Source organism: Mastigoproctus giganteus, chromosome 9 (genome assembly GCF_048544385.1).
Source record: "Mastigoproctus giganteus isolate SK-2022 chromosome 9, ASM4854438v1, whole genome shotgun sequence".
Lineage (NCBI taxonomy): Eukaryota > Metazoa > Arthropoda > Arachnida > Uropygi > Thelyphonidae > Mastigoproctus > Mastigoproctus giganteus.
Window position 1 is genome coordinate 71,073,388 of NC_143583.1, and position 15,693 is coordinate 71,089,080.

At 36.8% G+C, this 15,693-nt stretch overlaps 1 protein-coding gene across 3 annotated transcripts in view; it reads left to right on the forward strand.

Moving 5' to 3' along the window:
- Positions 1–15,693, forward strand: part of whd (carnitine O-palmitoyltransferase whd) — a 333,289-nt gene that overhangs the window by 302,934 nt on the left and 14,662 nt on the right. For all 3 annotated transcript variants that reach the window (XM_090381653.1, XM_090381652.1, XM_090381654.1), the window contains one exon: positions 3,568–3,645. In XM_090381653.1, the coding sequence (XP_090237779.1) occupies positions 3,568–3,645 (78 nt within the window). The remainder of the gene's footprint in view (positions 1–3,567; positions 3,646–15,693) is intronic.

Here is a 15,693-nt window from a genome sequence, read left to right on the forward strand (position 1 = left end):
GCCAGTTCAAAGAATCTTTTGCTACAGTACTGTATAGTCTACTTTTTTGTGCCATTTTATCTGAGCTGATGTCTTTTTTGGAACCTGTGTCTTTGAATTAATTTAAAGCAGGCCTGGCCAATCCACAGGCTGCTTGCCACATTATTTTTTGCGGCACGCCAGATGATTTTTATACTATTGATACATCAGTGGGAAATCATTCACTAGCTGCACTAGGCACAAGAAATATAATACTAGACCAGCTGTACTTCCCCAAATCCCTACCACTCCTTCATTTCTCCAAACCAGAAACTCTGCAGATGGAAGTAATTGATTTACAGTGCAACAATGAATTAAAACACATTCATACCATGTCATCAAAAATCAACTTTTCCAACATGTATATGACAGTGGAAAAGTATCTAAAATTAAGATTTTTTTTCACAAAAAATTGCGAGCACTTTCGGATCCACATGTTTGTGAAACTTTCTTTTCAAAAATGAAATTTATTAAAAGTAAATCTCGAGCTTCAATAACAAGAAAAGTAAAGATTTTGCAAGAAAAGTAAAATTATCTAGCTCAGCAACATGAAATTAATGACTTCAAATGCAGCAATGGTTCCAAAGATTTAAGAACAGGAATAACTTGGTTTCGCGAATGTTTGTGGAGAGTCTGGATTAGTTGACAAAGAAAAGGCTAAAGATTGGTTGTGTTCAGTCGTACAGTCATTGCTTGAAACGACTGTACAGTCGTTGCTTGAAAATTATGAGGCAAAGGATATTTTTAATCATGATGAGGATGGTTTATTTTATGATTTTCTGCCAAACAAAACATCTGAGGAGTTTTGTTTGGCAGCAAACTGGGGGAAATTAAGTAAACAAAGAAATTGTTATGCAATTCAGATGGCAGAACGAAACTATGCCCACTTGTGATTGGTAATTTTTCCAAGCCAAGATGTTTTAAAGAAGTTAACCAACTCCCTTGTGATTATGGGGCCAATAAAAGTTTTTGGCTTACGGTCAAAATTTTCCAGCCTTGGTTATCAAAAGTGGACAGAAGAATGGCTTCAGAAAAAAAGGAACATTTTGATGATTTTAAATTCATCCTAGAAACATCCCTTTACCTACTTTATTCCACAATACTGAAAATAAAAAAAATAAAAAAATTGAAGTGCATGACACTGGAGCTCTGATATAAAACTGGAAACGAATTCATAGTGCAAAACATGAGGTGCTTGAAACAAAACTTTTCGAGTGGTACTAACAAATGAGTGCATCTAATTTGCCTATCAGGCCTGATTTTGCAAGAAAAAGAAAATTATTTAGCTCAGCAACATGAAATTAGTGACTTCAAATGCAGCAGTGGCTGGCTCCACTTAAGGACAGGAATAACTTGGTTTTGCGAATGTTTGCGGAGAGTCTGGATTAGTTGACAAAGAAAAGGCTACAGACTGGTTGTGTTCTGTACAGTTGTTTCTTGAAAATTATAAGGCAAAGGATATTTTTAATCATGATGACAGTGGTTCATTTTATGATTTGCTGCCAGACAAAACATCTGAGGAGAGTCTTGTCCATGGTGGAAAACTAAGTAAACAAAGACTAGATCGTATGCTTAGCTTAATTTTCAGCACTCACCACATAGTAATCTGCTTAGCTGCTGGAGAGTTTTACCACATACATAGTGGTTATAGGATTCTAATGACTTACAGGGATTATGGGTTTAAAACTAAGTTATGGGCTATAAAAAAATTTTTAAGAAAGGAAAGTGCACCTTCCATTCTATGGTTGCCTAATTAAATTAAATTAAATGAAGAAAAAAAGAAAAATAGAAGCTAATAGAAAGTCGCACATGAGCGACTTTCGAAATTCGTCCTCAGTTAGCTATAGTGTAGGGGGGGGGAGCGCGCTTGTGTTATATACGGGTTGGGTTCCCGAAATGCATTTCAGTGCATACTTGCTAAATTCCAAATGGGGGAGAAATCGGCAGGAATATTTTTGTTTAACACATTGAGTGATGTATGGTGCTTAAACCATTCGATGACGAGGGCTTCGTTTTGAATTTAGTTTTAAACCCATAATCCCTGTAAGTTATTAGAATCCTATAACCACTATGTATGTGGTAAAACTCCACCAGCTAAGAGGATTACTATGAGGTGAGTGCTGAAAATTAAGCTAAGCTATACATACGATCTAGTTATTACATTATAGCACACATAAGGACTCCTTAAAAATCAAGAGTAAACAAAGACTCGCCGTTCTGCAATTCAGATGGCAAAACGAAACTATGCCCACTTGCGATTGGTAATTTTTTCAAGCCAATATGTTTTAAAGAAGTTTTTAACCAACTTCCCTATGATTATGGGACCAATAGAAGTGTTTGGCTTACAGTCAAAATTTTTCAGTCTTGGTCATCAGAAGTGGACAGAAGAATGACTTCAGGAAAAAAAAAAAAAAAAAAAAAAAGGAACATTTTGATGATTCCAGATTGTTGTGCAGCACATTCTGCTGAGACACTTAAGTTGACAAATATGTGGCTGTTGTTTTTACTTCCCATTACCACTAGTTTTATACATCCACTGGATCAAGGCATTATTTATAACCTCAGTAGAGCATATATGCTCTACTGAGGTTATAAATGGCTCTATATGCTCTCCTCAACATAGGAGGGAACAATTTACAGCCAAATTGGAATGTCTTGGATGCTATCTGTTACGGTGTTATTGCTTGGGACAGTGTTACATCAAGTGTAATAATCAACTGCTTCAGAAAGAGCGGCTTTGGAGAGAATATCATCGAAAAACATGGTCCAGCAGATGAATGTGATAGCAATATTGAGGAATGGAGAAATTTGAAGGAACATATGGATTTTGTTGATGAATTTGAAGAGTTTATGAAGGTAGAAGATGAAGCTGCTACCACAGTAATGCCAACACCAGAAGAGCTGCTAAGCATCATGCAAAATGATAATTTTGTTACCAGTGACAGTGAAAATGAAGAAGTACACACACTGTCATCTAAAAAAGATGCCCAAAATGCATTGAACATAATAGAGAATGTTTTGGGCTGTAGTAATGTTGATAAAGAAACAACTATTGCATTTGATAATGTCTATGCTGTAGTTAAAAATGCATATAGGACAAAACTGTTCAAACAACATTGGATTCTTCCTTTAAATTTGATTAATTTATTTAAAAGTTAATGGTTTGTATGTCTCATTTTATATTACAATAGTAATTCTTTTTACTGTGATACTAAAATATGTACTGTACAATATTTTCATTTCCGTTAATTGCTTTTCTCTAAGGTTATCATACAAATAAAATAAAATCTTTAAAAAATGTGTTATTCCTATTACTGTATTGCTGGACAAGGCTTTTGTTTTTCATTTATTTTTGATATTAGTACTTATTATTATTCTTAAATATATAGTATGCCAAAAACAGTAAAATTTTGACACTTTTGGGGGACCTTGTTACTACAAACTTCGTTATTACAAAATGTGAAAATTTAGGCCCCTTGAATTTTGTATTAATAGGATTCGAATTTATAATGTATTAATTATATTAATTAATTATATATGTGAATTTAGACTCCTCATGGACAAACAGATCTCATGGACTTCAGAAAAAATCCTCAATGCATTTCTGCTGGTGGTGGTTTTGGACCAGTAAGTTTTTTTCTTTCTTTCTTTCTTTCTCTCTTTCCCTACTTAAAATCAAAGATTTTATCATAATGAAATTAGTTTTTTTTTTTTTTTTAAAGTCATAAATTTTTGAACTTGCAGTCTTCTCAAATTTTGACCTTTAAATTTGCATACTCATCACTGATATGTGAATGCCCACATGATAATGTCATATTGCAATTTTGACATGTGGCGATGTGGATTCCTTAAGAAGGATAAAACACTGCTCTGAGTTGCTGGACCCTGTTGTGCTACATCCAGCATGTTCCATGAGTGGTGATGAATCCATACCTAGGATATCTATTTGACTTCATCCTATAAAAGCATCCATTTGGGTGGATTCAGATGTGAAAATATGGGCAAATTAAATAGGTAGTCTTCTGAATATTCCCAAAATCATGTTTAAACATTTTTCTACTGCAAAATGGGAATTGCAGAACATTAACAGGTGTATCTGATTTGCAGTCTTCAGATAGCCCACAGTCATTATGCATTTTGGTTTTGACAACATAAACATTCAACTGGCACACCTAAGCATAGTGTGCTAATTTAAGGACATTCTTGCTGTTATTCTTTTTTTTGTTTTGATATTATTAGTTTGCTATATTAGTATTAGTAATGGCCGCATGGTGCAAGAAAGCCTATGGCTAGAAAAGAAAAAAAAAAAAAATAAAAAAAAAAAAGCCCAAATAAAACAATGATAAAAAAAAATAATAATAAATAAATAAAATAATAATAATACAGTAAACCCCCGCTATTCGCGGGGGTTACGTTCCTGAGAAATGCCGCGAATACTGAGTTATGGCTCCCATAGTAATAAAGGGGTTCCGTTCCAAAGTATGAAATATATAAGAAAAACTAGTCTAAAATTTTGTCTATGTATGTACCTTCATAATATGACTATGTACATAGTGAAATGCAAGCATATGGCATTGAAATGAAAATAAGAAACAATTTAATATTAAATGTAATATTTATTAGAAATTTCAAACAAATCTTTCAAACCAGCGCCTTTGTTAGCTAAAAAACTTATCCCGCCAGTGCTATCACCAGTTTCGCTGAAGTGTTGATAAAGGAGTTTTGCCTTTTCACGAATGATGAGTGAACTTAACGGAATTTTATTTTGAGTTCGGTCTTCTATCCACAGATTTAAAGCCTTTTCCATTTTTTCTAATTTAACATCATGAGTTACAGAGCAAATTTTTGAAGAAATTAGCACGTTTTCACGGACACTATGGTGGATTTTTTCTTCCGATTTCTTGATTGATCGTACCGTTGACTCATTGATTTTATAATGTTTTGCCACTGAGGAGACACTTTCACCATTAGAAATTTTGTCTAATAACTCAATTTTATTCGCCAATGTCATCACCTTCTTTGATAATTTCACATTCACATTTCCCTTGTTATTCGTAGCCATATTTTTGTACTGGTTAGGAAGAACTTGTCCAAATAAAGTCACTTTCTTCCGTTAACACACTCGAAAAAGTCTTGTTTTACACTGCAAAATGGTAGATTTATCAATTTTGTAAGCATATCAATTTATAAATTGATAAATTTATTCAATTTTAAAAGCATATAAATTAAAAACAAACGACTTCATCCTATTCAAAACCTTCCATGGCAAGCGCATAACACATACCGAACAAGGATTAGCGAGAAACATCCACACTCGCAATTTTATCACCCCTCTCCCCCCCACCCACTGAGCACTGTTTTGACCGAGAAAGATAATTTTAGCCACGCCCATGTTTTTTTATGGCAGAAAATGTTCACAGCGCTTTAAAATTCACATTTTTTTAAGTTTCATTTTATGTTAAATCAGCAACCGCGAATATGCGAGACTGTGAATAGCGGGGGTTTACTGTAATTAATAAAAGAAAAGGAAATTAAACCTATCATCTTATGCGCTTCCCTGACCCGAAGGTACTATCCAAATGACCTTTGAATTCCCCCAAACTGTCAGCCTCTACCACCCATGCAGGCAACCCATTCGAGTAATTTATAACTCGCTGGCTAAAATAAAACTTCCTGCAGTCCAATCTAAACATCCCCCCCCCCAATAACTTGAATTTATGTCCCCTAGTTCTAGCATCATTTATAATCTTGAAAATTTCATCCTCATTCATTTTACTGATGCCTCTCAGAGCCTTAAACACCTCAATCAAATCTGCTCTAAGGTGTCTAGTTTCCAAACTGTGCAACCCACATATTCGAAGTCTTTCTTCATAAGGACGCCCTTTAGCCAATCTCACCAGGCGAGTTACCCGTCTTTGCACCCTTTCAAGAAGCTCGCTCAATGTCTTTCTTTAGGTGTGGTCTCCATACTTGAACACAGTATTCCAAGTGTGGTCTAACATAAGCCTTATATAATGGGATTATCACGTCCCTATCTCTACTTGCAAAAGTTCGATAGATCATCGATAGGACACCATGGGCCTTCCTTGCAACCTGTTTACAATGCTCAGAGAATTTCATGTCTGACCGTATCGTAACACCCAAGTCCCTTTCCTCCAGTACTGGGTTTAGTTGAACTGCACCAAGTGAATAAGTTATTTTGGGATTACTGTTTCCCAGGTGTAATACCTTACACTTTGTTGGATTAAAGCATAGCTGCCATTTTTCTGACCATTCCTGAAGCCTATCTAGGTCTCTCTGAAGAAGCTCAGCTTGACAGCGATCATTAACTACTCTACCAATTATCATCTGCAAATTTAGATATCACGCCCTCTATCCCTTCATCGATGTCGTTTATGAAAATTAAAAACAACAGTGGTCCTAATACGGATCCTTGGGGAACCCCACTTCTTACATCAACCCAATCTGAGGAATAGCCATTTATCACAACCCTCTGCCTCCTACCCTGAAGCCATCCTGCTATCCATCTAAGGATTTTCCTAGTGATTCCAACCTGTTCCAGCTTATAAAGCAACCGCTCGTGTGGGACTGAGTCAAAAGCTTTGCTGAAATCGAAATAAACAATGTCGAAATTATTCCCTAAATCCAGCTCGTGAGTGACCCTTTCAAAATAGTGAACCAGATTTGTTAAACAAGATTTTCCCTTTACAAAACCATGCTGAGTATCCTTGAGAATTTCAATTTGATCCAAATGATCCTGAATTCCACCCTTGATCATTGCCTCCATGATTTTCCCTATCACTGAAGTCAGACTAACAGGTCGATAATTTCCCACTTCACTCTTAGATCCACCCTTATGTATGGGAGATACATTGGCACTTTTCCGATCCAAGGGAATCTCCCCAGAGTCTAGTGAAGCTCGCATATTTAGCCTCAATGGTTCAATGCACTCACTTGCCGCCTCCCTTAAGATTATAGGGTATATTCCATCAACTCCAGGAGCCTTACTGGCCTGTAGGCTCGAAAGTTAAATTACATGATATATAATATATATCATGTAATTTAGAGTTTAATTTTTTAGTTTGACATCACTGGGGAAGTTCCAAGATTGGAAGTGGAACACGTGACCATTTTAATAATTTCATTTAATATTAATTATCTCTTATTAAATGTATTTTTGTGAATTCATGTGGAAAAGTGTCATCCTTTATATTTATTATATTTTTATTCTATATTAAAATTTCCCAGCATCATTGAAAAACTATTAGAAATAAAATATGGGTATTCTGCCATTCAAAAAACATCCTATTAGACAAAAAATATCTCCGTTGGCATTCTCTAATAATATTGTATATCAGTTTTCCATGATTATGGCCTTGGTTCTTCACGTGCTTGTATCTGTTTGCAATGATACCAATCCAGTTTCAAAGTTTTTCAATACATTTTTCATTGTTTCTTCTCCCACAGACTCTCTCTCTAAATGAATACCAAAGTAATCAGCAAAGTTTAGTTGAGAGCTCTGTTGCTAATAAAGTTGTTGATATTATTTTGTTGGAAATATTTAAATATGCATACACAGTGTTGTACAAGTCCTGATGATCCAATTAAAAATTTAAATTTTTCTTTCCCATTAATAACAGATTTTGAGCAGTTAAACACCACTTTGCACTTATGAGGTATGCCTAGAAAATCTTTTTACAAATGTATAAATAGCTGTCAGTAAACTAGCAAAACCTCTAACCGCTCTCTGTACATTATGAATATTTATTCATGTTAATGTTACGTTATATATTATAGTTCACTTTGGTTATCAGTATATGCTATACTCTTCATTTTGTTGTTAGTTTGAAAATTTAGTTTAATATTTGTAGCTCTTGCCATTCAACACCGTAATAGCACTAAGCACAGTCTTCCGAGGTCTTGCTTGTAACCTTTGTACTGTGTGTGTGTGTGTGTGTGTGTGTGTGTGTGTGTGTGTGTGTGTGTGTGTGTGTGTGTGTGTGTGTGTGTGTGTGTGTGTGTGTGTGTGTGTGTGTGTCTTGGGGGGATTCTATTACACACCTGGATAAGATATCTCCTCCTCAACTTTTTTTGTAACTTTTGCTGTATTCATTTTTGACTTAGGCACTCTGTATTCACCTGATGCAATAATCACTCATAAAAATATACTGAATAACTTAGAAGAAATTTGTTGTGAAAGACTTTTTGCCGCTGTTAATAAGCGAAATAGCGACTTTCATCACACAGTGTGTTTTGTTGTTTGTAAAAAATTTGCACAGCCCTTCACAGAAGAAATGAAATGTTCTTGATTATACTTTCATTCATTTCCATATTAATGTTCTACTATTACTTAGATATAAGATATAAAGTTAAATTTCATTAACTTTAAATGCAGGATGCTGGGAAAGTAATCTTTCAATTAAATGTCATTCGAGTTATCCTTTTTCGTTTTTCTTCTTTAATCCTCTTGTTTTTTTTAATAGGAAATTTATGAGACACTGGACACTGATTAATAGAAAATCAGTCAAATCAGATGTGAATATTTACAATATCCCCTCACAATTTAGTTTGACTAATTTTACTTAATACATATGAGATGATATTGAGAAAGAGCTGCGAGTTAGGGCTGAATTTGAAAGTGCTTAAAATTTTGTCAAGGCATCATATGAGAGAGTGCTGATGAGAGCCTTGCCAGTTAGTTTGGGCCCTGGAGAGATTGTGCAAGCATCAGAAGGTAGAATTTTTCTGAATATGGCCTGCACATTTTAACAGAATGGACTGTTTTTATAGAAATGGGATATGCTTTGAATTGCTGCTGATACTCTCAAGGCGATGTTAGATGTTTTGCTGGGTACATGCTGTAGGCTGGATAGCTTGGGAGAGAGAGATTACAAGTCCTACTGGGGATCTATGTGGGACTAGAAATTATATGGGCTGTGTTTTTACAGTTATTGCAAGTGCAAATTGATAAATATGTGTTTATATGCTAATGCTGAGAGCACAATAAATAAATTTGATAAATCTGAAGTACTATCATAAAAATGAAGAATTTCTTTTTCTTTTCTTTCTTTTTTTCTTCTTTCTTTTTTTTCCTTTCTTTTTTCTTCTTTCTTTTTTTTTTTTCTTTTTTTCTTCTTTCTTTTTTTTTTTCTTTTTTTTCTTTTTTTTTTTTTTTAGTTTAACTTGTCTCAACCAATTGCTGTAGTTGTATTGTAGTTGTATTAATAAGAAGTTGACTGACTTAAAAATAAAAAGCACTGAAATTTCCCAAGAAGCATGCTTCTTGCAGGTTCGCTTATGACCATGTGTATGAACCTGTTACTAAAGTAAAAGGCGTCTCTGTAGCCAGGTGGGCAGGAGCAGCAGTGCATAGCACACGCTTCTTGATTAGACCGGGGTTCGAGCCCATGACCACCAAATATGGAGGATGCGGAAAGGTCAGGAAATGACCACCGCATATCCATGGAGCAATATGACCTTAGTTGCTAATGCTCCTAAAAACCAAATACCAACAACAACTAAAGTAAAAATATGCATTGGGTTAACAACAGTTAAAAAAACATAAGTATTGTTGATAGTGCCTGATAGTGTCTCAAGGAGTACTAAAACCTGTGGTATAATGCTGTTATTAAAAGTCATATATGAGAAATTCATGTAGAAGTAGAATCCATATCCAATACTGTCACATGATTAAGTTCCTTTTTTAAAAAGGAACTTAATCATGTGACAGTATCTGATATGGATTGTGATCAGGCAAACAAAATCTAATATTTTACTAAATTGTATGAAATTAATTTTTAACTTAAATTTTTGCATTGTTTATACATTCAGGGTTATTGTGATACTCTTTTATATGTATACTTATTTCTATGCTACAGCTCTTGATAATTTTCATGAATATGTGAAGCTTTCAAGCCATATCTAGTTAGCATTAATAGAGGCATAGAGGTATATGATGCAAGAAAGCAAGCTTATACATCATCAGCCAAAAAAACCTATTTCACATAACCATTCACTCCAAAAGTTTGTCTAGTTCTGCATTGAATTTATTTAAGCTGTCAACTTCCGTAGTGACAGATAAAAGTGTGTTCCAGTAATCAACCCATGCTGGCTAAAGGCAAATTTCAAAGCATCTATCCGCAGAAATTTACCTTTTCTTAATTTGAATTTATGTCCCCTCAAGGTATGGAATCTGAGCAAGAGGAAGAATTCCATCAGCATCCAGCTTGCTCAAATCATTCAAGGCCTTATACACCTCAATTAGATGACCTTGCAGGTGCATAGTCTGCAGATGCTGCAATTTGCAGAACATAAGCCATTCTTGGTAAGAGCAACCATTTGTTCCATTCACTAATCTCATTGCCCTTCTCTATACTCGTTCCAGCAGCTTTACGTCTTTCCTAAAACAAGGCCTCCAGACCTGTATGTAGTACTCAAGGTGTGGTGTGACCATTGCCTTATACAAGGGAATAATCACTTACTTATCCCTGCTAGCAAAATTCCTGTATATCATTGACAAGACCCCCCATGAGCTACTCTTGCAGTCCATCTGCAATGCTCAGAAAACTTATATCTGACTGCACAATTACCTCCAGGTCTTTAATTTTCAACTACCCGAGTGTAGTATTGCACAGTTTGTACGTTTCTCCTGGGTTACTGCTACCCATATGCAGTACTTTGCATTTGTCAATGTTAAACTTTAGTTGCCACCTCTCAGCCTATCTGCCCAACTTTTCCGGATCCTGTTGCAGCAGCGTACCAATCATTACTGTCATTAACAACCCTGCCAACCTTTGTATCATCTTCAAAATTGGGTGCCTCAGTAGCCAGGTGGGCAGACGCTTCTTCTTGATTAGCCCGGGGTTCGAGCCCATGACCACCAAATACGGAGGATGCGGAAAGGTCAGGAAATGACCACCGCATATCCCCGGAGCAGTATGACCTTAGTTGCTAATGCTCCTAAAAATCAAATAACAACAACAACAATCTTCAAAATCGGACATTGTCTGTTATATCTTCATCAGTATCATTGATTTATACATGCAGAACATCACCAATGACTGTGGTCATCGGTAGGAATGCAAGGCACAAACTTGGCTAAAACATGTTTGATTCTCAAATCTTGTGTATAAAATTAATTATACATAGCCAATATACCGATTGTTTGTCACCAGTAATGATGAAAGAAAGTGCAGCTCATCAGCAGTGATAAAAATGAAGATCCTTGTGTGAGACTTGCTGAATGTGATCATCAGTAAGGATTCAAGCACAAATTTGGGAATTTGACACAAATCACAAGATTTGGGAAAGGCACATGTTTCAGCTTGGCTGAAGTGTGTAACATTTTCAAATCTTATGTTAAAATTTATTGATATGTTCCATAAGAATTACCAATATCTAGCAACTTTGCTAATAGTTAAACCTTGATCATACCTGGTAAGATCTTGAACATAAGCAATTGAATCATTGGTTTTGAAGTTAAAGGGTGGCCAGAGGAAGGATTATCTTTGACAAGCAGCCCGTTTAAACTTGAATGACCAAAAAGTCTTCAAATAACACACATTTTCTGTTCAGCTCATCTTAATTCAGACTGACTGCAGATAAACGGGTCATTCATTATGTCTAGATGAGTCACTGAACATGATCATCAAGTGTCAGCTTTCTATTACTTTTGAATTTCAAGATACAAAGTCAGTCCACCAAACTTTGATCACACCTGTATAAGCTGTTGAAGATGATTCCAAGAGGTTGAATTTCTCTCATCATACAATTTTGAAAATTCTTGCTAGCTACATGGTATTTTGCAATGATCTATCTTTAATTGCTCACTTGAGAAATGAAAATAATTCAATCTGTTTAAATGGTTATGACAGCTAAATGTGAGGCTACTTTGTAAGACCCAAATATCAACAATTTATCAGTCTTTTGTATTATTTTAAATATCTATACTAGTGGTCTTAGCTATTTTAAATAGCCCTGACAGCTAACACAGATATCACATTCTCCACCTTTCGGCACCATATGGAAAGAGCCTTGTGTTCAAATCCTTTTGGAATATGGGAACTTTTAGATTTTTTCATATGTCACCAAGTTTCCTGGACAAGAGTTGTACCATTTTTGTCTAAGAAACTTTCGTTTTCCAAAAAAAAACCGAATGTAGAATACATTTGGTTTTTTATTAAAGTTATATTAAAGAAGGTGGCAAAGGAAGTAAGCAAACCCTTAGCCATAATTATGAGAGCATCCTTGGACTGGGGGGGGGAGCCCCGCGGACTGGAGATGTGCAAATGTATTCACAATTCAAGGGAGATCGAAGGTTGACACGAGTAATTACAGACCAGTTAGTTTAACTTGTCTGGGTAAAATAATGGAGTCACTGGTTAAAGACTTTGGTCCTTGGGGTTGGCACAGACATTCACTCAGATATGCCAGACAAGCTGTACTTGCTACCTGGGAGTCTAAAACGCTGATGGAACTGATATTCGGGTGAACTCAAGTCAAGTGGACCCAATTTCGGTGAAGTCCGAATGGTCTGTGACAGCCAGATCCTCTGCTTGCACCTTCACGACGGTGGGACTGTTAGTAATCCTGGGTATAACCTCCATGCACTAGTACATGGTGGGTGACCACCCAGGTGTGAAACAACGTAAGCAGGGGTCGAGGTGTGGCGCCTACACCACATGGAGGAACGCCGCCCCTCTATGTTACCAGGCAGTACTAGATGGTAGATGACTCTCATCAACCGGTGAAATACCACCACTTTACTTATTGGAGGCTTGAAGTGGTGGAACCCATGTTTAGTCTCTAGAGCTAAGTTCCGGTCAACCCTTACCTATCTCTTCCATCATGCAGTATGATTGATGACTTTTGAGGTTACGATGAACGTCGTGGCGAAATCCAATATTCCTTATATTTCGAGGGTACAGCTCTAAAACAGTGTTCGCAGGCCGGCCACTAGTTAGTACACCGGACCGAACCTATTGGTAACTCTCTAGGAGGCTTCCGGATCAGCTAGTGTATAATCTTGCTACCTCTACTCTGCCAGATAGTGACTGGAGGGAGTCCGAGTAGTGTGTATGCGGGGAGCATTGTCGAGGCCACGTTATGTCAAGGATCTGGGTATATTCTTACCACATGTACGCCATATCCAAAAATTTCATTACTTCATACAGCATGCCCCACCCACTAGTAGAGCAAGCTTATCTGCGAAAAGATCTAAACCTCCCAAGGACTTCCTAATTCATTTCACAAATATATATGGTCTCAGTTCTAATCTCAACGATGTCCATTTCCACTTGCAGTCTGCCAAACCTCATGTACTTTTTCTGACAGAATCTCACTTATCGGTTGATTCAACTACTGCTCATCTCAGATGCCCAAATTATTCGTTGTATGATTCCTTTCGTCTCAAAGGTGGTACTTGTGCATATGTCCATTCTGATATTCCCTGCCAGAGACTTGGCAATTTGGAATCTCCTCTCTTTGATCTTCTATGGCTTAAAATCTCTCTACCTCATTGTGTCAAATTCATCTGTTGTCTCTACTGTTCTCTCAACTCCACTAATCACTTGGAACTCTTTGACTTCCTCCTTTTGCAACTTGACTTTCTCTAGTCCAACTTTCCTAACAGTGAGGTAATTTTCCTTGGTGATTTTAATGTTCACAACTCCAGCTGGCTTCCATTTTCTAGTGACACCGACCCAGCAGGTCGAGATGCTGAGGCTTTTGCAATTACTAATGACCTAGCACAGATTGTTCATTTACCTACAAGAATACCGGACAATCCTAATCATACAGCCAATACACTTGATCTTTTTCTCACAAACAACCCTTCTAAGTACACGGTCGAAGTGAGAGGTCCTTTAGGCACTTCAGATCACAACGTTGGGATTGTCTCTTCTCCAATGGAACCTTTATCTCATGGCTATTCCCAACCTCATGTTGTTTGGCATTACAAGAATGCAAAATGGGGTGACCTGTGAGATTTCTTCTCTTCTTTTCCTTGGCCGGATTACTGTTTCAAAACTTCTGATGTCAACGTTTGCTCACATCGTGTCAGTAAAATTATTCTTGCAGGAATGGAATCCTTTATCCCACACTCCACTTTAAAATCTCGTCCTTTATCTAAACTTTTGTTTTCCAATAAATGTGCTAAAGCTGTTCAAGAGAAGAATGTTGCATATCGTAATTGGCTTGTTTCTAATTCTTCAGTTTCATTTTCTGCCTACACCAAAGCTCACAACAATTGTAAAGCAGTTATTAATCAATCCAAACTAGAGTTTGAACAGGCTAAGAGTAGAAAACTTGCTTCTTGCCCTAATTGTAGCCGAGCATTCTGGTCTCTTGCCAGAGCTATTGGCCGCAACTTTTGCCCATCTCTGCTCCCATCTCTTTCCAAACTAGAGGGTTCTGTTGTCACTTCAGCCAAGGATAAAGCTGACCTGCTAGCATCCCATTTTTCTTCCAGCTCATGTATTAATGATCTTGGTAAAACACCTCTCACCATTCCCAACCCGCTCCATTCATTGCCTCCTGTGGTCTTCTGTCAAAAGGATATAAGAACGATTTTGATGAATCTTGATGCTAAGAAAGCTCCAGGTCCTGATGGTATTTCTCCACTTGTTCTCAAAACCTGTGCTCCTGAACTTACTCCTATTCTTTGCTGCCTTTTTTCACTTTCTTATTCCAAAGGTGTTTTTCCTTCTGCTTGGAAATTTACTCATATCCAGCCAGTTCCTAAAAAGGGTGACAAATCCCTCCCATCCAATTATCATCCCATTGCAATTACTTCTACTCTTTTTAAAGTAATGGAGAAATCAATTAACCGCCAACTCTTAAACTACCTAGAAACCTTCCGTCTGATCAACGATCGCCAGTATGGATTCCGTCAGTGTCGATCCACTGGTGATATTCTGGCTTATGTTACCCATTTATGGACTAATTCAATGGAAAGTTTCACCGAACCTTTAACTTGTGTTTCACCGAACCACAAGTAGTTGCTCTTGACATCTGAAAGGCTTTTGATCATGTTTGGCATAAAGGTCTTTTAAACAAGCTTCCATCTTATGGTTTGCCAACTGTTTTTAGTAATTGGTTATCCAGTTTTCTCTCTGATCGCTCACTGAGGGTGATGGTAAATGGCTCTCTGTCTTCTAACTTCTCCACTAATGCCGGTGTCCCCCAAGCTTCAGTTCTTTCCCCCACTCTTTTCCTCTTGTATATCAATGACCTTCTTCCATTGACTGGAAATCCTATCCATAGTTTTGCCGATGATAGCACATTGCATTCCACTTTCCATTTTGAGAAACCTTGTCCTGCTCAATCAGCTTCAACTTCTCAAAAATCTGCTACCAATTCCTTAAATGCCGATCTTCAGGTAATTCTCCAGTGGGCCAAAGACAACTTAGTTGATTTCAACCCTTCTAAAACTCAGTCTTGTCTTATATCTCGCAAAATGGATTCTTCTGCTCCTATGCTTATCTTTAGTGACACTCCAATTTCTAGGCAAAAGGATATATCTCTTTTGGGGATTACCCTGACTTCTAATCTCTCTTGGAACAAGCACATTACTAATATTGCTTCCTCTGCATCTAAAAAACTTGGTTTTCTCTTTCGCTCTCGGCGTTTCTTTTCTTCCAAACAACCGCTCACTCTGTATAAATCGCAAATCCGCCC